Here is a 24,529-nt window from a genome sequence, read left to right on the forward strand (position 1 = left end):
GGAAGCGGGCGCGGAGCCGGTGGGGGCCGAGGCGGCCGGGCCCGGGGCCGCAGCAGCGGCGGCAGTCGGGGCTCCGGTGCCCGTGGACTGCTCGGACGAGGCGGGCAACACCGCACTGCAGTTCGCCGCGGCCGGGGGTCACGAACCGCTGGTGCGCTTCCTGCTGCGTCGCGGTGCCTCGGTCAACAGCCGCAACCACTACGGCTGGAGCGCGCTCATGCAGGCGGCCAGGTGAGGCGGCGGGGCTCGGGGGCTCGGGACGCGGCCCCCGGCGGCCGGATCTCCCCGGCGGCCAGATGCCCCGGGAGGTCAAGAGTTAAGGACTCCTTAGAATTGGAATGGTCAACTTTGAGTAGTCTTTGGTAAACTTTGAGCATAGAAGTGGAAATACTTTTGTATTAACATAAAATCAGATTCTTAGAAACTTTGGCCTTTCAAAATAGAATCTGGAGACAGCGAACAGAATCGTAGAGACTTAGAACCTTAGAGATTTAATTCATTTCTTTTTTTTTTTTTTTTTTTGAGATGGAGTCTGGCTCTGTCGCCCAGACTGGAGTGCAGTGGCGCGATCTCAGCTCACTACAAGGTCCTCCTCCCAGATCCATGCCATTCTCCTGCCTCAGCCTCCCGAGTAGCTGGGACTACAGGCGCCCACCACCACACCCGACTATTTTTTATTTTTATTTTTATTTTTTTAGTAGAGGCGGGGTTTCACCGTGTTAACCAAGATGGTCTTGATCTCCTGACGTTGTGATCCGCCCGCCTCAGCCTCCAAAGTGCTGGGATTACAGGCGTGAGCCACCGCGCCCAGCCTGATTTAATTCATTTCTTATTGTAGTAAGGGTTTCCTCAGAACCTGCTTTCCCTTCCTGGCTTGGCGTTGAGGATGCTCCGAGACTAGGCAGAGTCACCACCCAGGGCAGTGGTGGACAGGCCAGGCAAAGGAACAAGCTTGACCGGAAAGGTTTGACTAGCTCTGGGGGCAGTTGACCCATTTTGGAGACATTGGGGAAGGTTTCTGGTAGAAATGATGTTTATATCCACGTGGAGATAACCTCCACGTGAATGCCTGACAATTAGCCAGGACAGAACAAGTGGGATGTGGGAAGGGCATCATGGGAGGCCCATGCAAAGGCTTGGGTGCACGAGCTGGTAGGACTGGTAGAATTATGTATGAGTAGAATGATGTACTAGTCCCCCCTGGAGAGAAGGCAGATGCCAGGGAATGGGGGGAGGGGGGAGCTGAGGAATTTACTGAGTGAGGTTTGTGACTGCAGCACTAACATGCCTCGGAGTGTCTCGGAGACCCCGATCACCAGTTTTAACCAAGTTCTGCAGGATAGTCTGAGCCTGGGTATTTTAAAATGTGCTGTTCTTCAGTTGGTGTGACACCGACTATATATTCAGGTAGCATCTCTGCCTGTGTTGAGTTGTGCTCCAGCTTTCTGCTGCGTAATTAATACCAAAAGGTCAAGTTGAGGAGTAGTATGTATGGAAGACTTCCAGAAGGATGTATAGTGTGTCTGGCCCTCAGATCGGGGTCGGCAAATGCGTGGCCCATGTGCTGACACCTTCCAGCCTTGTGCTCTTCTTCTTTGGATCTGGATATGCCCCAGAATCCTGCTCAAAACCGCACCCCTGGCAGCCACCACGCTCGGTCTAAGTGAGCATCTATTTATCATCCCAGCTCTCTGTGTGCATCAGGCCAGACTATCAGACACCCTGTGCCTTTGGGCTCTTGTGGATGTTTTAGTATTAGAAATGGTGACGTTAGTGTTTTTTCCTTTTTTTTTTTTTTTTTGAGACAGAGTCTCGCTCTGTCACCAGGCTGGAGTGCAGTGGCGCCATCTCGACTCACTGCAACCTCTGCCTCCCGGGTTCAAGCGGTTCTCCTGCCTCAGCCTCCCAAGTAGCTGGAATTACAGGTACGTGCCACCACGCCCATGCTACCCTGCCCAGCTAATTTTTGTATTTTTAGTAGAGACAGGGTTTCACTATGTTGGCCAGGCTGGTCTCGATCTCTCGATCTCTTGATTTCGTGTGAGCCGCTGAGCCATGTTTTTTCCTGTTCTTAAAATAACAGGTAACCTTTGGCCAGGTGCGGTGTCTCACGCCTGTTATCCCAGCACTTTGGGAGTCCGAGGTGGGCAGATCACGAGCTCAGGAGATCGAGATCAGCCTGGCCAACATAGTGAAACCCTGTCTCTACTAAAACTACAAATATTAACTGGGCGTGGTGGCGTGGGCATGGTGGCACGTGCCTGTAGTCCCAGCTACTCGGGAGGCTGAGGCAGGAGAATCGCTTGAACCCAGGAGGTGGAGGTTGCAGTGAGCTGAGATTCTGCCACTGCACTCCAGCCTGGCAACAGCAAGACTCCATCTCAAAAAAAAAAAAAAAAAAAGTAACCTTTATTGAGCGCCTACTTTCAGTCAAGCACTGTGCTAAGTGCTTTAAATGAATTAACTCATTCGATCTATACAAAACCTTAGGAAGGAGGTACTATTGTCATCCTCATTTCATAGATGAGGAATTGAGGAACAGAGAAGTTAAATAACTTGCCTAAGTCACATAGCTACCAAGTCGCCAGACAGATGCACACCTAGGGAGGTGGCTCCAGAGCCTGTGCTCCCAGCCATGAATCCTATAACTGATAGTTTCCCTCTTGATGTTGGTGGCGAGGAAGCGGCTTGCCAAATTTGCCGGAGACTTCTCTCCTAGGGACAGGGTTGCATAGTGTTTACCTTCTTTCCCTACCCTTCGTTTCCTGCCTGCCAGTGGGGCAGAGCTGGACTCTCAGCCCGGTGCTTTGAGAGGGGAAAATGTGTGACAGCTCTTTAAACACAGGTGTTAATTGCTGAAATTCATCAGTAATCACAGCACCTGTTCAGAAAGCCCCTCGCATGCCCATCTCCAGCAGTTACCTATTAGATACTTAGCCTCCACAACATTATCTCAGCCTTGCTTGAATCCTGTTTTATTTTCCGCATAGTTGAGTGCTCTCTTGGGCTACTCACTAATTCAGAAAACCTTCCAAATTTCACTGTTTCTGCTCTAATTCGGCCCTTTTTTCTTCCTTAAAAATTGGTTATACTGGAGCTTCGATTTTGAGTCCAGGTTCAACTTTTGACTTTATCACGTTCAAATTGAGAGGCTTTAGATCAATTGCTTTCCACTGTAATCTTCAGTTTCCTAATCTGTGAGTTTATCTCGGGGTTTATTAAGATCAAATGAGATAAAAATGTGACAGCACCTTGTAATCTGCTGTTAGGGATTATGCTAGATTTCATCTCATGCTCGATAACTAAATAGTGTAATCTTTTAGAAATCTCTGCTACAGTAGAGGATACACCAGTTCTTCAGTGATTTCCACTGCTCACCTCTGGACCTTCCCCTATGTGGTTATGCCATTTATGCATTCATTTACTCAGCTTGTTTGACAAAATTTACTGAGCCCTGATGTGGATCAGCCACTATGATAGGGGCTGGGGAAACAACATGCCTGGAACCCTGTCCTGTCCTTGGAGAGCCCGCCACTGGTATTAGGAAGTTGGTGGGTGCAGAGAGAGAATTAGAGAAAGAGGGCCCACGTGCAGCCAGCGGCAAGCCCGTGGAATTAGGTGCTTAGAAGAGGGGCACTGACCTAGTCTGGTGAGGGGTGGTCTGGAAGCTGCTTGGAGTGGGTGAGAGCTGAGCCGACTCCTGAAGCAGGACACGGTTGGGGGTGTGCTGAGTAGATAAGGACAGGAGAGTCCTCTGATGGTGAAGGTGTGGTGGAGGCAGGAAGGTGTGGTGTGGGAGCGGGAGGAAGTAAGGTTGGCAAAGCAGTCAGGTCTTCGGCAGTCAGAAGCTGGGGAGTGACAGATTTGGGTTTGGAGAATATCATTTGGGGGTCGCATGGAGGATGGGCAGGTGGGAACGAGACTGGAGGTGGGGGGACATTGGGGTGCAGCTTTCTGCATTGAGTTGGTTTCAGTTTGCCTTGTCCCTTTCTGCTCTGGGAGTGGAGGTCAAGAGGCCCAGCCCCCTGCAGCTGATGGAGCTGTGTCACCAGGCTCTTGCTCCGCAGCTGAGGAGCCCCATGCTGTTCAGGTTCACGTCCCAGAAGGTATTCAGCTGGAGCCTCGGACAGAGTTCAGCCCTGGCCCCGGCCGCTAGCTGCCAGCTGCCAGGAGGAGGGAGGTCCTGGGTTTAGATGAGGTGCAAAACTGGCGCCCGGGAAGGAGGGCTGAGCATCAAGAAACCCAGAAAGCTGTCTCACAGGTGCAGACATGACAGTGGCTTTGTGGTCTCGAAAACCTGGAGTAGACAGCCCCCATCTCGTCATTGTTTTCTTGTTAGTCCGGGGCTGCTTCTAGCTTGGAGATACACAGCTCCGAGCCCACCAGAGACACCAAAAACATAACTTTTCTGCCCTCTGGTGTTAAAAGAAGGAAGAGATTTTGCTGGGAAGAGGCACCTGTTTTCCTTCTCCAGTATTAGGAAGTTGGTGGGTGCAGATTTGTCTCTTCAGGGGCCCAGCAGTGACTTCATTGAGGAACATCTGGCCTAGGCCGGATCCTCAGCCACCTGCAGCAAACATTCCTGCCAGCAGGTGGCAGTAGGCCTCCAGGCTGCAATGCCCAGCCCATCTGCTGACCACAACCTTGCCACACCTCTTGGCATGGGGTGTGTGCTTTTGGGGATGGGGGGGTAGAAATGAATCAGACATGGGCCCTGCCTGTGTGGAAATTAGAGCACAGGCAGAGAGACAGATTCCCAGGCTATAAAACAATAAAACGGACTGTCTGAAATGTAAGAGACAGCATGGTGTAGGGGAAAAAGCAAGGGCAGCGGGATTCACACAGACCTGTCCTGACCCCGATTCCGCCCCTTACCAGCTGGGTTACCCTTGGCATGTTGAGTAATGTAACATGAACAATTGTAATAGCTAACAATCGCTAACATTGATGTGATGCTTCCTGTGGCCAGGCACAGAGCCAGGTGCTTTACATACAACTCATTTAATCCCCAACAACCCTTGAAGTAGGCACAGTTATATCCCCATTTTACAGATCAGGAAATGAAGGCACAAAGAAATCCAAGTTCTTCCTAAAGGTCATGCAGCTGGGGGTGGGGAGAGCTGGATTTGAACCCGGGCAGGGCAGCTGCTCACCTTCATGATGGTGCATCCCTATCTGTGGGACTGGCACAGTGCCTGGCACCAGAATAAGACTCTTATTATGAATAGCTGTCAGGACTAATAATTCATGACAATTCAGGACAACAAAAGCTGTCTCCCGAGTGCTGTGTGTTTAGTGTCACTAATTCTCCATCTTCCTGGCAGATTTGGGCATGTGAGTGTGGCACACCTCCTGTTGGATCACGGGGCTGATGTCAATGCCCAGAATCGGCTAGGGGCCAGTGTGCTCACTGTGGCTTCTCGGGGCGGCCACCTGGGTGTGGTGAAGCTGCTCCTGGAAGCCGGTGCCTTTGTGGACCATCACCACCCTTCGGGCGAGCAACTGGGGTTGGGCGGCAACAGGGATGAGCCCCTGGACATCACGGCCCTGATGGCCGCCATCCAGCACGGGCACGAGGCCGTGGTGCGTCTACTGATGGAGTGGGGCGCGGACCCCAACCGCGCAGCCCGGACCATGGGCTGGAGCCCACTGATGCTGGCTGCACTCACTGGGCGGCTTGGAGTGGCCCAGCAACTGGTGGAGAAGGGCGCCAACCCTGACCACCTCAGCGTGCTGGAGAAGACCGCCTTCGAGGTTGCACTGGACTGCAAGCACAGGGACCTTGTAGACTACCTGGACCCGATGACCACCGTCAGGCCCAAAACAGGTCAGGCTGCATGCCCTCCGTGACTTCACAGAGGACCCCAAATTGTGTTTATGTGGCTTAAGCTGAGGATTGCTCTACTGGAAGGACACACAGAACTCAGAGTCCAGCCCTGCAGACCAGTGAGACTGAGGAAGTGGTGTGCTTAAGTATCGGGGAGATTGCCTGTGACATGCAGGTTCTGGGCCCACTCTCTGCAGAGTCTGATTTGGTAGCCCTGGGCAAGAGTCTGGAAGCCTCCATGACAAGGCTGCTCTCCCTAACCACATCATTCTGATGCAGTTGGTTCTGGGGTCCTTCTAGAATAAGGTTTGGCAAACTTTTTCTGTAAAAGGCCAAATAGACTGTATGGACGATACGGTCTCTGTTAAAACTACAGTAGTCACTTCTGCTAGAGTGAAAGCAGCCTTACATATGTAATGAGTAAATGAATGGGTGTGGCTATGCATATAATATGTAACTGAGTCAGTTGTGGCTAGGTTCCAATAAATTACAATTACAAAGACAGGCAGTGGGGCATATTTGAGCCATGGGCTATAGTTTGCCAGCCCCTGCTGTACAATAGTGTGCCTGACCTCCTCTGCCCTGATCATTTCTCAAACACTAATTCATGTAAAATTGGTGAAAATTAGTTCTTTTAAAAACATCTAGCAGTGTGTCTTTTTTTCTTTTTTAACTTCTTGCCATCTCTCTGGCATGTAAAGAGTTGTCTAAACAATCCTTAGCAAATCTGCCACAGGACATACCACGTTTCAAAACCTCTAATGCACCGTTTGCAATAAGATCGCGACACACAGCCTTGGTACCCTCTGTCTATGTAAAAGGCCTGACTTCGATGGCAGGACTGACAGTCAGGGAGTAACAGTAGGTGGGCTGCAGTGTATATAAGCATCTAGCTCTGAGAGGTCAAGAACTGACGAAAGTAGCTTCAGGCACATTGGCTAAAAAGACCTGAAAGTGTTAAGTTTGTTACCATTGAAAGAATATACAGTGGCCCCATCAATTAAGAGATGCTAAAAATTTGGTAAATGCTTATTAGAAATATACTCTCCAGGGCCGGGCGCGGTGGCTCAAGCCTGTAATCCCAGCACTTTGGGAGGCCGAGACGGGCGAATCACGAGGTCAGGAGTTTGAGACCATCCTGGCTAACACGGTGAAACCCCATCTCTACTAAAAAAATACAAAAGCTAGCCGGTTGAGGTGGCTGGCGCCTGTAGTCCCAGCTACTCGGGAGGCTGAGGCAGGAGAATGGCGTAAACCCTGGAGGCGGAGCTTGCAGTGAGCTGAGATCCGGCCACTGCACTCCAGCCCGGGACAGAGCAAGACTCCGTCTCAAAAAAAAAAAAAAAAAAAAAAATACCCTCCCAAAAAAAAAAAAAAAAGAAATATACCATCCAATCAGAACAAGTCTGAAATAAACATGTTTTAAAAGCCTGTAATGACAGAGAGGTGGCAAAAATGAAGAGGACGCTCAAATGAGAAGGAAAAAGAAGTGAAGTTTAGGAAGACCTATCTGAAGCTAAGGAACTCTTACTTTGTCCAGGTGGGAAACTGAGGCCCAGAGAGGGAAGAAAGCTGGTCAAAGGTTGCACACCCATTGGAAACTGAGTGAGTGACACTCAGGAGTTGAGGATTCCATGGGAAGAGCACCTAGAGGTGATTCTCCCACCTGCACCTTCTGCATGGGCTCTAGAAGCTGGTTTCACGCATGACTCTTCTGAGCCTTTGCCTCATCTGTGAAATGGACACATTGACAACTACTACGGGGTGGTGGTGAGCAGAAGGCAGGTTATCCTCTGGTGTGTGAGATACTCAGCACAGTAGAGTGTTAGGTACTCATCAAGGCTTGCAATTAGAACTTAGGGTCCCAGTCTCCTAGGACAGGGTTTTGTTTTGTTTTTGTTTTGGACACAAGGCCATTGCTCTCCTTTAAAGGTTTGGGTTGTTTGTGGCGGGGATGGGGAAAGGATCTGCCTTTCCCAGGCCCTGTCATGCCCAGCACACCTGCCATGCTGAATCTCCCCTCACCCTCGCAGGGACCCTCTGAGGAGGGTGTTCCCCCATTTTGCAGGGGAGGGAACTCAGGCTCAGAAGTGGACACTCCAGAACTTGCACCTGCCCGTGCGTGCTGAGCTGTGCCTCTTCTGCTGTGTGTGCGTTTTCCTTCCCAGGTTTCCTCAGCCTCTGCATCTTGAATCTTCACGGAGTGCCCTCGGGCTTAGCTTCTGACAGGCCTCACTTTAGGGATTGTCCTGGCATCATGGGATGGTGATGCCCTCATTTCCCCAAGACGCAGAGGCTGAGACACATTGGTGGATGTGGCCAAGGTCACTGTTTACTTGGTTCGACCCTGGCTATGCCCCTGCTGGCCAAGGGACCTTGAACTGGTTGCCTGAGTTCACCAAGCTCCCATTTCCTTCTCCACAAATGGGTGGTAGGAGTGACACCCACCTCAGGACTGCTGTGGGGGTCACATGAGATCCTACCTGGCCCAGAGGGAGCACATGAGAACTGGCGTTACTCCATAGTGTTGTCGGTGTATTTGACGGGAGCGAACCTGGGGTCTTCCAGCAGGATCGGGTCATGTTCCCATCAAGCAGACCCAGCCTGAGGCTCAGTTCTCCCACTCTGTACCTGGGTGGTCTTGGTGATGTTAATTAGCCCTGCAGGACTTCAGTGTTTTTTTTCATAAAATAGTCGTAATAAAGACACTTTTCTTGGGAGATTTTTGTGAGGAATAGTAAGATCATGCCTGTAAAATTTTTATCACAGTGCCGTGGCACATACACAACGTCCAATAAATGGAAACTCTTATGTTTTGATTGATCATACATTCATTCCGATACTTCGCAAATAGGTACTGAGGCCTGCTATGTATCAGGCACCTTTCTAGGCACTTTGGATACATCAGTGAACAAATGAGATCCTAATCTCTGCCCTTGAGGACCTTGGCCTCGATAAGGGGAGACAGGCAGTCAATAGGAAATATACGTATTAAATATATAGTAGGGTAGGTGGTAAGTGCCATGAGGTTAAAAAAAAAAAAGGGCAATGTAAAGAGGTTGGGTGTGGCAGAGCTGGGACAATGCAGGCTGCTGTGTCAAATGGAGTGGTTGGGCAACCTTGAGAAGGTGGGACTGCAGCAGACATGCAGGACCTGAGGGAGTGTGTTGGCCCTGGGGGATCCCTGGGAAGAGCCCCAGGTAGGGTGCAGGCTGTGCTATTGAAAATGACAGATTATGAAATAAATAATAGGAGCCCCAGCTCTTACTGTGCAGTGCCTGGAAATCCAGCCCCCACCAAGGCCTTGGAGGTCCCCTGGTCTCTGCCTTTCATTAGCAGCAGAACAGAGTACCTTTGATGCGGTAGCTGTCATTGTGACGCCCCTGACTCCCCACTGAGGTTGTGGTGTGGAGGTTGGAGCAGATTTCTTTTCCTTGGGATGGGGCAGGGTCCCTGGGACTGCTTGGATATAGATGAAAAAGCTGAAGCCCCAAGTGAGGAGGAGACATGCCCAGAGTCACTGGGTGTCAGGACACAGCTGCCCCTGCCTCCTGGGGCCAGGCTCCGCTGTCAGTGATTAACTTGTGTCAGATGGTTGCTTAGCAGCAAACACTAAGACCAGGTGACACTCTTCTGTGGAAAGGTCTTGGCATGAGAAGACCGCCCCCACACAGCAAAGATGGTTCTTGAATACTTGAAGGAACATGACATATTTTTTTAAAGTCAGGTGCAAAATTGTTTCTTGATAGTAATTCACAGGCAAAATTGATGTACTGTGTCCTGTGGCAGTGTCTGTACTTCTCATTAAGAATTCTGGGATTCTGGCCGGGTGTGATGGCTCACGCCTGTAATCCCAGCACTTTGGGAGGCGGAGATGGGTGGATCATGAGATCAGGAGTTCGAGACCAACCTGCCCTAGATGGTGAAACCCCGTCTCTACTAAAAATGCAAAAATTAGCCAGGTGTGGTGGCAGGTGCCTGTAATCCCAGCTACACTGGAAGCTGAGGCAGAAGAATCGCTTGAACCCAGGAGGTGGAGATTGCAGTGAGCTGAGATCTCGCCACTGCCCTCTAGCCTGGGAGACAGGGCAAGACTCCGTCTCAAAAAATAAAAAAATAAAGGAATTCTGGGGTTCTGGCCTGGAGCGGTGGCTCACGCCTGCAATCCCAGCAGTTTGGGAGGCCACGGCGGGCAGATCACTCGAGTTCAGGAGTTCCAGACCAGCCTGGCCAACATGGCGAAACACTGTCTCTTACAAACGTTAGCCGGGTGTGGTGGCATGTGCCTGTAATCCCAGCTACTCGGGAGGCTGAGGCACGAGAATCACTTGAACCCAGGAGGCAGAGGTTGCAGTGAGCTGAGATCACACCACTGCACTCCAGTCTGGGCAACAGAGTGAGACTCCATCTCATAGAAAGAATTCTGGGGTTCACCTTGCTGGTTGCTAGTAAAGAAATAATTGTTCTTTGAATGGGGCTTTAACATCATTTGATCCCTGCAACAGCCAGATGAAAGGGATGTTATCCCCACATTTGTGATGAAGAGGCAGCTTACTCTAAAAATGTGCACTGAAATTCTTATGCACTGACTCCACACTCAGTGCTCCTTGCCCCGGGCTGCAGCTTCCTCCCAGCTGCTTGAGAGGGCTTATCTGGACCAGAGTCAGCCCAGATTCACAAGTTCCCTCTGGCAGCTGCTCCGTCCCCTGGGATCAGTTAAAGACTGCAGAAGGCCTGCCTTCAGCCCCCTAGCAAGCAGACTGGCCATGAGGATGCCTGCTCTTACAGGAGCAGGGTACCTGCTGGCCCAGGCTTGGAGGAAGGTGTGGGATGAGCATGTGAGAGAGGGGCTAGCATCTGGTGGCTGCAGCAAGGCTCAGCTGTGCAGGTAGGCATGGGGTCTGGCCCCAACCTAGCAGCTGGGCTTCAGGGTACAGCATGAAGATGCCCAATTAGGCAGTGGCCTTTGGGCAGCTGTGTCTGCAGGTTTGGGGCAGGGAGCATGTTCTGATTGCTTCTTACATGGGAGGGAAAGAAAACATGAGCATTGGCTCTTCTGTTGGCTGTGTCTGTGAACTTCCTTAGAGCTCAGCTGCTCGGTATCTCAGCAGCTGATTTGGAATTACGATTGTACGTTTAGTTTTTAGAAGAAAAAAATTTTTTAAAACAATGTCCATAGGAATCCAAGATTTTCCAAGACCCCAAGACTTTTCAGTATACCTAAGAAAGGATATGCCAACATTTGTTTTGCCTGAAATTGATTGCTTTATTTGTATGAGATCAGGGCCGTGATCTGCTGCTCTTTCGTGTTTTGTCGGCAAAATCTGTCTCTGAAGTGTTTTCAGATGTTCTTTGGTAATAAACCTTCCAGAAGAGCTGCTGGATTTGTCCATTACGTAGGTCTCCAATTAGATTGCTTTTGAGAATTAGATGCTTTTTAAAGCCAGGCTGTGTTGTTACACCCTTGTGACTTTTCTGTTATATTAAACCTTTCCGTGGTTAACTTTTAATCTTTGTTTACCCAGATGAAGAGAAAAGGCGACCTGATATTTTCCATGCATTGAAAATGGGTAAGCGCTTTAGAAAATCTTTTTGGATATTTAAGAATACAGGACTACATTCTCCCAACCTAATATTTGTAGTCCTTTGCAGGGCCACCCAGGGTATTTTGAGAAAGAAACAGGCATTTTGGTGTTTGGTGTTTGGAAGTTCAGATCCTGGAGGCCAGTATTTATTATGGAGCTCTACATACAGACTCCAGAGGGCCTCCAGCCCCACTCCAGCCAAACACTGGCTAGCTATATGCCCCAGCTCTTCCTGCCTCTGAAATGCCTCTCTGCATACCCACTCCAGTCTCTTTGTGACAAAGAGGCATTGAGCCTAAAATTTTCTCTCTTGATATAGACCCTTCCTCCAGGAAGCCTTTCCCGATCCTCACCCCACAGCAAGACCTGAACTCTCCTTCTGTCTTCTTCTGTCTCCTTCATCTGTTCTCTGAAGACACTAACAATACTTCTGTCTTTTAGTAACACTTCTACCCATTCATGTGCTTGCCTCTGTCCTGCCTAGACTGAGGTATTTGAGAGTCGGGGCTATCTCTGACCCCCTCTTAGTATCCCCTATGATGCCCAGCAGCCCACTGCAGGGGCAGGGCCGGCAAGTGTTCGTTACATGAACCACAGGATAAATCAGCCTATGGTCCCAGGCCCACAGATCACCCAGACTCTTGCTTGTGTTTGCAGGAAACTTCCAGCTGGTCAAAGAGATTGCCGATGAAGACCCCAGCCATGTGAACTTGGTCAATGGGGACGGGGCGACGCCCCTGATGCTAGCAGCTGTTACGGGGCAGCTGGCTCTGGTGCAGCTACTGGTGGAGAGGCACGCGGATGTTGACAAGCAGGACAGCGTGCATGGCTGGACAGCCCTCATGCAGGCGACCTACCATGGGTCAGTGCCAGCTCCACACCCTCAGCAACAAGGCCAGACATATGTTCTAGCCTGAGATGGGGGTTTCCAATGGGCTCTTCTGGTCCTGAGATGCTGCATACAAACCCCAAGACTGTGACTACATTGAGGCATGCAAAAAAAAAAAAAAAAAAAAGAAAGGAAAAGAATGAAAGCGGCACAGGCTCATTTTATTTCCACCCTTCTGTGTCCAGATTCCTGTTCTCCCATCACAGAATTTCACCAGTGGCCATGAAAAACCATGCAGCAGGAGCATTTTATGCAGAGAGATAAGGTTCTCTAGGTTGGTTTCAGTTGAACACAATGACTGGTTCATTGGAGTTTTCACACTGAGATATAGTGACCTCCTTAAGTAGGCCCTATATGAAGTAAACATTGGTGATTCATACCGTTGTCGTCTTGTGATGATTGATGGTGAGATGTGTCCTACCCCTCTCCTTTTGAATAAGCTTCAGTGTTTACAGGGTGCTTATGAACCCCTTCTTATGTGATCATCCCAGCAGGGTGGGCTGTCATCCTCCTGGAGGCCTCCTCTTTGGGGTGGGCATCTTGTAGCTGCTAAGTTATCTGACTCCCAATTAGAGGTTCTTTCCTTACCCTCTTTTAGGTGATCAGATCACTTTCCTGCGTCATCTGAAAGCACTTTGTTTTCTTCTTCAATGAGCATTGAATTCCAAGATGAAATTTTATTTCAGACATCTTGGTCTGTAGGAGACTTACCCAATGGAGATGTCCTGGTTTAGGGTAGAAGAAGTGGGGTCTCCCATGGGGTCAGTGATTTTTGGGCAGAGTCCTTGGTTTGGTCCCCTTCCCCTTCCCCTTTCCCTTCCCCTTCCCTTCCCTTTCCGACAGTATCTCACTTTGTTGCCAGGCCGGAGTGCAGTAGCGTGATCATGGCTCACTACAGCCTTGACCTCCCAGACTCAAGCAATCCTCCCGCCTCAGTCTCTCAAGTAGCTGGGACTACAGGCTTGCACCACCACACCCAGCTAATTTTTAAATTTAAAAATTTTTGGTAGAGACAAGGCCCCCCATGTTGCTCAGGCTGGTCGCGAACTCCTGGGCTCAAGCGATTCTCCCGTCTTTGCTTCCCAAAGTGTTGGAATTACAGGTGTGAGCCACCACATCTAGCCTCAGTTTTCATTTTGTTCCTGGAAGGAACACTTAGACTTTGATTTAAATCATGTTCCTGCTTGACCTGCCCATGTGCTAGGGAATGAGAGAATGAGACTTTTTGCCCTTCCATGCCCTTCTTAAATGCTCAGAGACTGAGCTTTGTAGTTAATGTTGTTGGTTTTGTTGCCCAGGAGCAAAGCCATGCTTTTGCTTTCAGTGAATGTAACTCTAGCATTTTCTTCCCAGGAATAAGGACATTGTCAAATATCTGCTAAACCAAGGGGCTGATGTCACTCTTCGTGCAAAAAATGGATACACAGCCTTTGACCTGGTGATGCTGCTGAATGATCCTGGTGGGTAATTTCAAGAAAAGGGTTGTAAATCTACCCAGCGTTTCTCGGGCTGGGAGTCAAGACAACCACCTCCTCTGTGACTTGTGTTTTATGCGCTTGCTTATTTGTGGGAGAAAATCATTCTGAAGTGTCAGGAGCTTACCACATGATCCTTAGGCAAGTCCCTTCCCTCCCCAGTGGAGCACTGGACTTGGACCAGGTGGCCCTGGGGGCTTCTTCCAGCACCAACCTCCTAGGAATCTCCAGAGAGGGAAGGAAAATAAGACGTGTCTGACTGTGTCTGACTTCGCAGTCCACACACACCCTAGAATGGCATCTGTGCTTCACAGCCAGAAATCCTGAGTCACTCGCGGAAACATAAAGGCCCCTTTGATAAGCAGAATGGGAGATAGAGCAATGGCCCCCTCAGCTTAATTGTGTAGGTAGAGGCTGCAGGGTCAAGGGTCCTGTGCTGGGAATGTCGCCATTAGTTCCACCCCTCTTGGTCCTCGGCTGGTACCTGCTACTCCCCTTTGACCTTCCCCTGCTGTGACAGGCCCTCATTTGGGACCTGGGCTTCCAGTTAGCCAGCTCAAGGGGAAAGGCCTCTGATATGTCATCTTATTACCCTGGAGTTTCAACCCAGAGAGAGAGAAGCTCTGAGGCCGTTCTGACCCACTAGGCTTGAAGCCTGTGCTGGGATTCTAGCTGTTGGCTGTGGGGAGAGAAGACTTTGACGTCTATAGTTACAAGTCACCTGCTGGCCCTCTTAACTAGAGAGGAAGCCAGCGGGTGTGCCCTTCCTCATCACAGCACCACCACCCTTGCTACCCCTTCCCTGCTGCAGGCCCCTGTACTTCACAGATGCACACTTGGTTCTGTTTGACCCTCGAAGAGGTCTGAGAGGGGAAGCAGAGGTTCACATCCTCTTGAAGAGATGAGGTCGCCAAGACTCGGGAAGTGATCTGTCCCAGCCAGAGAGTTGGAGTCCTGTGCCCCAAGTCTAGTGATCCTACTCCACCTAATTGGAGACCTTCTTCACGTGCCAAGACTTGGTTATTTGGAATCAGTCCCCAGCCACTCTCGCTGGATCTCATACACACTTTTTCTGACAAACTTGTCGTTTCAGTGTTCCTCTTCTCCCTAGCCTCCACTGCCATTTATTCCCTTTCCCAAATAAAACAGCCTATTCCCAGGAATATTTTTCCTAGTGGGTTTTTTAATAAGGTGTTTACACAAAACTTTTGAAAAAACTCATGCCTATTATTGAGTACTTGGAGAGAAAAAAGAAATAGCCCTGCGTGGATGGTGCACGCCCATAATCCCAGCACTTTGGGAGGCTGAGTTGGGTGGATCACTTGAGGCCAGGAGTTCGAGACCAGCCTGGCCAACATGGCGAAACCCCATCTCTACTAAAAGTACAAAAATTAGCCAGGCATGTTGGCGGGCCCTGTAGCCCCAGCTACATGGGAGGCTGAGGCAAAGAATCGCTTGAACCTAGGAGGTGGAGGTTGCAGTGAGCCAAGATTGTGCCACTGCACTCCAGCCTGGGTGACAGAGCAAGACTCTTGTCTCAAAAAAAAAAAAAAGAAATAGTCATCAAGAAGAAGCATTGTTAATAGTTTGGAGTAGTTTCTTCTCAATCTTTTTTTGCAATGCTTTTTTTATATAACTGAGTTGGGTTCATAATAACTTCGTAATACTTAATATTTTTAAGGCACTTGTATTGCTCTAAAGGAATTCCCATGAATCGTCAAGATACCTTTGTGTGGTGGGTATTAATGTCGCTGACTTGTCTGTACAGAGAGGCTTTGTAATTTACTTGCAGTTACATAGCCAGGGAGGGACAGAGGCAGAATCTGAGCCTCTGCAGCCTGTCTGTGAAGCCTGCGCTTTTAAACACACTGTCCGCCCTGTGTTCCTCACGAGAGAGGACTTCCGGTTTTTCTTTCTGGTTAAGTAGGTTAAGCCCTGCTGGCTTTGTTTGCCACCTTTTCAAGATCAGATGGAGAGGCAGGTGCCTTGATTCTGGAATTACACAGGCCCTGGAGCTCCAGAGCTGAGTTCTAAGTCTGATAGGGGTCATCTTGAGTCTTCTCCTCATGGCCCAACAGACATATTTGCAGGTAAAATGCTGCCTTTTGTGTCCATAGACACGGAACTTGTTCGACTGCTGGCATCTGTGTGCATGCAGGTGAATAAAGACAAAGGCCGTCCGAGCCACCAGTCGCCCCTGCCCCACTCGAAGGTGCGACAGCCCTGGAGCATCCCAGTGCTGCCCGATGACAAGGGTGGGCTGAAGGTTTGTCTTTTCCTGTCTTAGAGGGGCTTAGGGGGCCAGGGAGCTGGGAGCTGGCAGGGAGCCTGCTGCCTCCTGTGCACCCAGGCTGGTTTTTGCTGGGGAGTCCCAGCAGGGGTGGCAGGTGAGCTGGCATTGAGCAATAGGAAACGAGGGGGACCAGGAAAAACTGGGGTGACTGTGACCATATTGTGGCAACAGTGGCTGCTTTGTAAGAATGTGGGTCCACGCCTGTAATCCCAGCTACTCCAGAGGCTCAGACAGGAGAAATGCTTGAGCCTGGGAGGCGGTGGTTGCAGTGAGCCGAGATCACGTCACTGCACTCCAGCCTGTGCAACAGAGCAAGAACTTGTCTCCAAAAGGACTGTGGGTCTATATTACTAGACCTCTTTTTTTTTTTTTTAAGGAAAAAATGGAAATCCAGATTTTGATATGGAATCTTAATTTATAAGTATAGGGAATTTTAGAAAATTCTGCATGATTTAGTACTGAGCTGGCCAAAGCAAGCACTTCTCTTCCCAAGGAATCCATTTGCAGCCTCTGCTTTACTGTGCAGGATATTTGCTGATCGTGCCACTCTGGGGTCTCCCTGCAGTCCACAGGCCCTGCCAGCTTCCTGGAAACACCAGAAACAAGCTCCAGTGGCTGCTTGTAACTGCAAGCTGAGACTTCCTCTTGGGATTTCTCATTTTCCACGTCCTGCTCTACTTGTTTGAAATCAAACTTACTTTATGCCTGAGAAAATAAAACAACACACTGGTTTTGTCTGCCCACCTCCCCACTCTACATGGAGTGGCAGTGCCTTCTGAGGGCTGCAGACTCGGCGCTGGCTCAAGCTCTGCATCCTTCCTGACTGGTGTTCTCATAGCTCTCTTCGTTCCTGCTCTTACTGCCATTTCCATAGGCTAGGGCCTCACAGACGCTGTTCGTGGCTGTTTGTTAACCTCTGAGTGGTCATGGGTTACAAGTGTTCCTGGGAGGTAGTGCCTGTCCTCTCTAGGCGAGGATCAGCTATAGGAGCAGCTGGCCCAGGCCCTGATATAGAGATCCTGATGCCTCTCATGTTATCACCAGAGCAGGAGGAGGGAGATTATGCAATGATAGATGCTTAGGAATCTGGAGTTGCCTCTGTGTCCATCTGTCCCTGTTTCACTGTAAGACCTCAAGTAAGTCAGCACTCCTGTCTGAGTCTCCAATTCTCATGTGCAATGAGGAGATTGATTAGATGAGGGATGGCAAATAGGATTCACTGCCACCTCCAGGCTATTGGAAATGACTGCCTAAGGTATGGGTCAGGAAAGGTTTAGTGAGTAACCGTGGCTTATTGGGAATGGGTGCTATCGTTGATCAGTAATGTCTGTCCAGGCCCCAGGAGAGGGGAGGGCAGGCACCTGTGAATGTAGTCAGTATCTCTGGGCTGGGCGGGTCCTGCGCCTACTCTCCTTGCCCTTCCTGGAGCATGACTTCTGCTCTACGTTCCTTTGGCAGTCCTGGTGGAACCGAATGTCCAATCGGTTCCGAAAGCTCAAACTGATGCAGACATTGCCCCGCGGGCTGTCCAGCAACCAGCCTTTGCCTTTCTCTGACGAGCCTGAGCCAGCTCTGGATTCCACAATGAGAGCTGCCCCCCAGGACAAGACAAGCCGCTCTGCACTCCCTGATGCAGCCGCTGTGACCAAAGACAATGGTGAGAAAACCCTGCCCATGCAGTAGAATTTTTGGAATGGTCTGAGCCTGCACCCTCTGCCCTTCATCCTACCTCCTGGGCTGCTGTCAGGGGTGAGGTGATGTTGGAATGTGACACTGGAGCACAGAGTCTGTTCTGGTAGAAAAGAGACTTAGGCAGGGACACAACCACCAGGAGTGTGATAGAATGAGAAGGTGCTGGCCAGTGGCAAGAGTCCCAGGTTCCTGTCCCACACTCCCTGCTGAGGGGTGACAGGGAGTCATCCTCTCTCGCCTTTGGTAGGTGGTTTTCCCCACCTATAAAATGTGATTGGTCTATGACACTGAAAGCATCTTGAAATAAAATGAGTTACTGGGAGGGTGTGAGTAGTGAGCTCCCCATCACTCAAGGTATTCAACAGCTTGGATAACTTTGTCAGTTTGCTGAAGGAGATTCCCATACTGACTGGAACATAGATAAGATCCCTTCTAACAGTCAGATTCCCCATAACTGGATTAGCTTCTCTGGCACCACTGTCTGAGACAGACTATTGAGCTGGGGGCACCACTCTCTGACCTAACACGGCAGTGGTTTATGGAAAAGCTGAAAACATGCTCCAGTATACCTTTTAAATGCCTTCCTTCTATTAAAATATCGAATACCAATTATTATTAAATATTTAAGCACCCAGGAGAGTTGGTTTTCCAGGATGAAGCCAGCCCCAGTCACTCATCCTCATGCTGTGGACACGTGGAGGGGTCATTTCAGGAAATTTCCATTTGTCTCTCAGGTCCTGGGAGCACAAGAGGAGAGAAGGAAGACGCGTTATTGACAACTATGGTGAGTGTGGGGCTTTTCTAAAAGCATTTTAGGTCTCTGGCAATCATCAGTTGATTGATTTACAAGGAGGGATATGGGCATTTGTCTTGTCTTTGTGGTGGTCACAGATAGGGTTGGTGATCAGAATGTGTAACAATAGGCTTAGCTCTGGCACTGAGGAGTCAGAACAGATGCCACCTCTAAGCTGGAGAGGGCTGTGCTGGTGATCAGCCGCTGGGTGTCAGCCCTAGCCCTGTTCTCAGGGAGGCAGGGGATTGAGGGTAGGAATTGATGGGCAGCATGAGAAATGAAGACTCACCATTTGGGCTGTGGAGAACCGGGGAGAGAGGATTCAAAGAGGAGGGTATGTTTCCAGCTGGGGAGGCCTCAGTTTCCTCATCTGTAAATTAGAGATGTATTAGGATTAGGGTCAACTGTGAGTAACAGAAAGTCCCCAAATAACAGTGGTGTAAATAAGATAGCAGCCTACTTCATTCAAGTAAGCAAAGTTCAGAACTAGTATATGACTCCTTGGAGTTAGGGACTTGAGTCCTTTTTGCCTGTTGGTCCCCCATGTGTGGTTTCTATTTCTAAGGTCACCTCTTGGTTCAAGATGGCTGCCAGAGCTCTGGCCATCACGGCCTCATTCCAGCCAGCAGGAGAGAGGAGGGGAAAAGAGGTAGCCATGGGCACTTGCCAGCTGTCTTTAAAGAAGTTTCTTGGGGCCATGAGCAGTGGCTCACGCCTGTAATCCCAGCACTTTGGGAGGCAGAGGCGGGTGGATCACCTGAGGTCAGGAGTTTGAGACCAGCCTGGCCAACATGGTGTATTTTTAGTCTCTACTAAAAATACAAAAATTAGCTGGGCGTGGTGGCGGGTGCCTGTAATACCAGATACTCGGGAGGCTGAGGTAGGAGAATTGGTTGAACCCGGGAGGCAGAGGTTGCAGTGAGCCAAGCTCGTGCCATTGCCTGGCTGACAGAGCAAGATTCTGTCTTAAAAAAAAAAAAAAGGTTTCTTGGAAACGATTCTACTTAAATCACAGCAGGGAAGCTGGGAAATGAAGTCTTTGTTCCAAGTGGTCCTGTGCCCATCTAAATAAACATCAGGTGTGTCATTTCTAAGATGTGAAAAATAGATACTGGGGGACAGTTTGCAGTCTCTGACTTTGGGGATTCCTCATGGTTATGGTTTTTAAACAAGATCACTCCCAGGAAGTTCTTAGCCTAGTGTCTGGCCCAGAATAAGCTCCGTGGTGTGAACTTGGATGTGTTACCTCCCCTCTCTGAGTTTCACATTCCTTTCCTCTGATATGGGAGCTTAATGATTAAAGTTGGACTTGAGTCCCTTTAGTGTTAAGACCCTAATACTAGCCAGCAGAGGGCAGTATTGCAGAGGACAAGGGAGCAGGGGGTGCTCCCAGAAAGGCATCAGCAGCGTCAGGAACTGCAGAGCCCAGCAAGGAGTCCTGACCCAATCTGCCCACGGCTCCATGCCACCCCAACAGGTGTAAATTGATGGTTCTAACACTGACTGTGGGAGCTTGTGCTGCCTTACATTTGATCATGTTATTAAATAGCAATAATTATTTTTGGTGGGAAGACAGAAATACTATTTTACAAATTTTAGAAGAAGCAGTAAAACATAAAGAAGGAAAATAAATTCACCCCAATCACACACCCAGCTGTAACCGTGGTTGGCATTTTTATGGTATATGTCTTTTGAGTATTTTTTGTAAGCAGTTTTTTAGCATGTATAAATGTGATGTTATATGTAATAATAGCAAATACCATAGCTCTTACTAAGTACCAGCTACTATTCACCGCACTTTACATGTATTAGCTCATTTAATATTCGTGAGGTTGGCACTGTTAATATCTTTGCCATATTGTGTTGAATCCAATCTATTTGTGATTTGTATGTTGTGACCGTCTTTTCCATGTCATCAAACACTATGTAGCCACATCATATTTAATGGCTACGTTAGAACATTCCAGGGTAGGAACGTGTCTCTTTATCTAAGACTGAACTGTCAGACTGTGGGATTTCTAGTTTTTTGTTATTTTAACAGCTCAGATGAATGTCCCTATACCTTCATTTCCCCCACTTGCCTGATATTTGCTCAGGATGAATACCTAGAAATGGAATTCCTGGGTCAAAGGTTGTGAATGTCATTGGCTTCCAGAAAGATAGCAACAATTTGGACTGTTACCCCAGGGAGGGAAAAGACCCTTTTGTGGTGATGGGTTTGTCGCTGTGAGTGTCCAACTCAACCCTGTTTGCTGGATGAGCTTGTTGTGGTCTAGAGGGAAAGAGGGGACAGCACTTGTTTACAGACTTTCAGAAAAGCAGGACAGAGCCAGCCTGGGAACCCGGGAGGTGTACTCCTTCCCCGACCCCTCATGCTCTGTAGAGGGCGCCAGTGTGCCTGCCCGCCCATAATGGGTGGGGTGGCCCGGCTGCTTCGCTGATGGGCATGTGCAGCCGTCAGTATGGAGATGCCCGCCTTGCTCTGCTCCTGAGGCAGGTTTAGCTGTGGGATTCCCGTTGCTGCAAAGCACCATCTGGGAAAAAGTTCACTGTTTTTTCTTAATTAAGGTGAGCGTGGTCTGTGAACACTTTCCTTGATGATCTAACCGTCATTACTGTGTAGAGTTTATACTGACCCCCAAATCACATTTTCAAAATTTAAAATTAAATTGCAATGAAATGTCAGCAGCAGGAGGCGTGCTTGGAGAAAGCTGGTGTGTGGGGGGCTGGGGAAGAGAGTGGCTGGTGCTGGGTCCTAGCCCTTATCCTCTCCCCATTCCTCCTTCACCCCCAACGGCTGCTCAGGCTGGTCTCCTCGCAGCACTGCACCCATGTCCTGCTCCTCTAGGCTCCAGGCCTTTCCGTATTCTGGCCCCTCACTCAGTCTGGAATGCCCCTTCTGGTCCTCACTGGCCCAGCTTAAACTGTCATTCAGGCTCAACTCAGTCCCCACAAAGGCGCCCTCACTGCATAGCAGTGGCACCCTTCCTCTGTGTTCTCCCAGTTCCCCTGCGTCCCCCATAGCACACCAACATCATCTTCTCCTTGGCGCTCTGTCTCCTCTGCCCCATTCTGATCTTGCTGCTGTGGGGAGAGATCCAGGAGAAGCCTGGCGTTGGCACAGAGCAGACATGGGTGTTGTGCGGTTACTGGGAGGAGGGCTGCAGATGCCACATAGCTCCCGGCTTAGGTGGAGGGGCGGATGGTGGTGCCATGCCCCAAGAAGCAGGAAAAACATGGAGGCTTTCCCAGCGAGTTGGGAGCCCTCCTGGGGGCTTATCTAACCCTCAGCCTGTCTTTTTCAGCTTCGAAACGGAGCTCCCCTCACCAGACTCCCGAGTGACAAGCTGAAAGCAGTCATCCCTCCATTCCTACCTCCTTCCAGTTTTGAGCTGTGGAGCTCTGATCGGTCCCGGACGCGTCACAATGGGAAGGCAGACCCCATGAAGACCGTGCTGCCCCAGAGAGCCAGCAGGGGCCACCCTGTGGGTGGCGGGGGCACAGACACCGTAAGTTGTCTTCTGACACACTTTTACACAGCACTCACTGCTCGCTGAAATCATGGTGTGTTCCAGGCAGAGGGACCTCAAACCGACGAATCCAGAAGGGTTGCAACTTTTTTTTTGCTTTTGAATGGATGATATCCTTTTGTCTAATGAAGCCCTACAGAGCAACTCAATATGGAAAACAGATTAAAATGTTGAGGTAGCAGGGAACATCTGTCCCCTTACTGGAACCGTAGAGCTCCAAGGAGCACAGTTAGAAGACCTGATGTATCTAATCCAACCTTCCTTTTAGTAGATGAGGAAACTGGGACCCAGGGAGTGGGAGTAATAGCTGAAGATCACCAGCCAAGTGCGGGTGAACCACGATCAAGAGCAAACACTCAGTGGCAACTGTGTGTGCTACTGGTGTTTTCTTGTGCCCAAGAGTGTGACTTCTATCCTTTTGACTGTAGTGGTTTCTAACTTGGTGGCTCTTGGTCTGTTTCTGAAATTGACAGCCCTGTCAATGTGGAAGGTATCTCTGTATATAGCCTGTATTTGGATGGTAGATGCAGCAAACGGGCAAGACAAAGGGATTCAGGACTGACCCTGTCGTGTGCTGGGTGATTGGAGAAGCTTACGGCCTCTGTCTCTATAAGATGGGGCTGACCCCAGCACTCACTGCTGCCTCCTAGGGCTATGGTAGTATCAGATCACCAGCAGGAGACCAAGACCCTGGCGCCTGGAGATGCTCTCAAAACAGGCAGGACAGGTTTGCGTTTAGTCCCCTATTCTCGATCAGGTAGGAACATGGGGGAGTTGTAGAACCCATCCCTGAGACCTCTTCTATGGCTGTGTTTCCTTGATAATTTAACCTTAGAGGGACAGAACATTAACTTGACTTGCTTCATTTGCTCAGTGAACATTCACTGAATCCCACTGCCATGTAGCCCAGTCAGCCCCATTCTGCCCTAGAAGAGGCGGTGGTCTGCGTGGCAAAGATGTAGGCACAGAACATGAGGCGGGGAGCAGTGTTAGGAGTGTGCGAGCACCAGAGAGGTGACTGTGTGTGGTAGGACACTCAGGAGGCCTCCAGGAAGAGGCAACAGCTGAGCTGGGATTTGCAAGCTGTGGAAGAGTTCTCTCCCCAGTGGAGTGCAGGCAGCAGCGTCCCAGGTAGAGGGAGAGAGAACATGAGCTATAGCCTTTGTAAGTGTGTTCTGTTTTGCTTACTCAGCAGATGGGCCTCATTCTGGGCCCTGGGGATCTTGTCACTGTCTCTCCCTTAGGAGTGCCCACAGTGTGGGGCCAGGGCCCTGGGATCTGTCACTGTCTCTCCCTTAGGAGTGCCCACAGTGTGGGGCCAGGGCCCTGGGATCTGTCACTGTCCCTCCCTTAGGAGTGCCCACAGTGTGGGGCCAGGGCCCTGGGATCTGTCACTGTCCCTCCCTTAGGAGTGCCCACAGTGTGGGGCCAGGGCCCTGGGATCTGTCACTGTCCCTCCCTTAGGAGTGCCCACAGTGTGGGGCCAGGGCCCTGGGATCTGTCACTGTCCCTCCCTTAGGAGTGCCCACAGTGTGGGGCCAGGGCCCTGGGATCTGTCACTGTCCCTCCCTTAGGAGTGCCCACAGTGTGGGGCCAGGGCCCTGGGATCTGTCACTGTCCCTCCCTTAGGAGTGCCCACAGTGTGGGGCCAGGGCCCTGGGATCTGTCACTGTCCCTCCCTTAGGAGTGCCCACAGTGTGGGGCCAGGGCCCTGGGATCTGTCACTGTCCCTCCCTTAGGAGTGCCCACAGTGTGGGGCCAGGGCCCTGGGATCTGTCACTGTCCCTCCCTTAGGAGTGCCCACAGTGTGGGGCCAGGGCCCTGGGATCTGTCACTGTCCCTCCCTTAGGAGTGCCCACAGTGTGGGGCCAGGGCCCTGGGATCTGTCACTGTCCCTCCCTTAGGAGTGCCCACAGTGTGGGGCCAGGGCCCTGGGATCTGTCACTGTCCCTCCCTTAGGAGTGCCCACAGTAGAGGACCTACAAGAAGACCTTTGTTTTGGTGTCCTATGGCTGCTGTAACAAGTCACCTCAAACTGCATGGCTTAAAACAACAGAAATGTGTTCTCTCACGGTCCTGGAGGCAGAAACTCTGAAATCAAGGTGTCAGCAGGGCCCCGCTCCCTCCGGAGGCTCCAGGGAGATCCATTCTTTCCTCTGACAGCTTCTCTTGACTCTAGGCTTCACTTGGCTTGTGGCTGCGTCACTCCAGTCTCAGCCTCCATGGTCACATTGCTTGCTCGTTTGTCAAAATTCCCTCTGCCTTTTCTCTTACGAAGATACATGTGATTGCATTTAGAGCCCACTGGGAAATTCCAGGATAAGCTCCTCCTCTCAAAATTCTTGACTTGAGCACATCTTAGGTAAGCACATATAAGCTCATCCTCAGTCTGGTGCCTTATAAGGTAACAGTCAAAGATTCTGGTAATTAGGACACTGTGTATCT

General features: G+C 50.1%; 1 protein-coding gene across 4 annotated transcripts in view; it reads left to right on the forward strand.

Annotated features, from left to right (window-relative positions):
- Positions 1 to 6: 6 nt before the first annotated feature.
- ANKS6 (ankyrin repeat and sterile alpha motif domain containing 6) overlaps positions 7 to 24,529 on the forward strand; it is a 68,207-nt gene continuing 43,684 nt past the window's right edge. For all 4 annotated transcript variants that reach the window (XM_017887597.1, XM_017887595.1, XM_017887598.1 and 1 more), the window contains exons 1-9: positions 7 to 231; positions 5,325 to 5,827; positions 11,353 to 11,397; positions 12,070 to 12,274; positions 13,655 to 13,761; positions 15,894 to 16,042; positions 17,528 to 17,726; positions 18,496 to 18,545; positions 21,860 to 22,063. In XM_017887597.1, coding sequence (XP_017743086.1) covers positions 218 to 231; positions 5,325 to 5,827; positions 11,353 to 11,397; positions 12,070 to 12,274; positions 13,655 to 13,761; positions 15,894 to 16,042; positions 17,528 to 17,726; positions 18,496 to 18,545; positions 21,860 to 22,063 — 1,476 coding nt within the window. In that variant the 5' untranslated portion in view covers positions 7 to 217. The remainder of the gene's footprint in view (positions 232 to 5,324; positions 5,828 to 11,352; positions 11,398 to 12,069; positions 12,275 to 13,654; positions 13,762 to 15,893; positions 16,043 to 17,527; positions 17,727 to 18,495; positions 18,546 to 21,859; positions 22,064 to 24,529) is intronic.

This window comes from Rhinopithecus bieti, unplaced genomic scaffold (assembly GCF_001698545.2).
Source record: "Rhinopithecus bieti isolate Rb0 unplaced genomic scaffold, ASM169854v2 scaffold_16773, whole genome shotgun sequence".
In the NCBI taxonomy this organism is placed as follows: domain Eukaryota; kingdom Metazoa; phylum Chordata; class Mammalia; order Primates; family Cercopithecidae; genus Rhinopithecus; species Rhinopithecus bieti.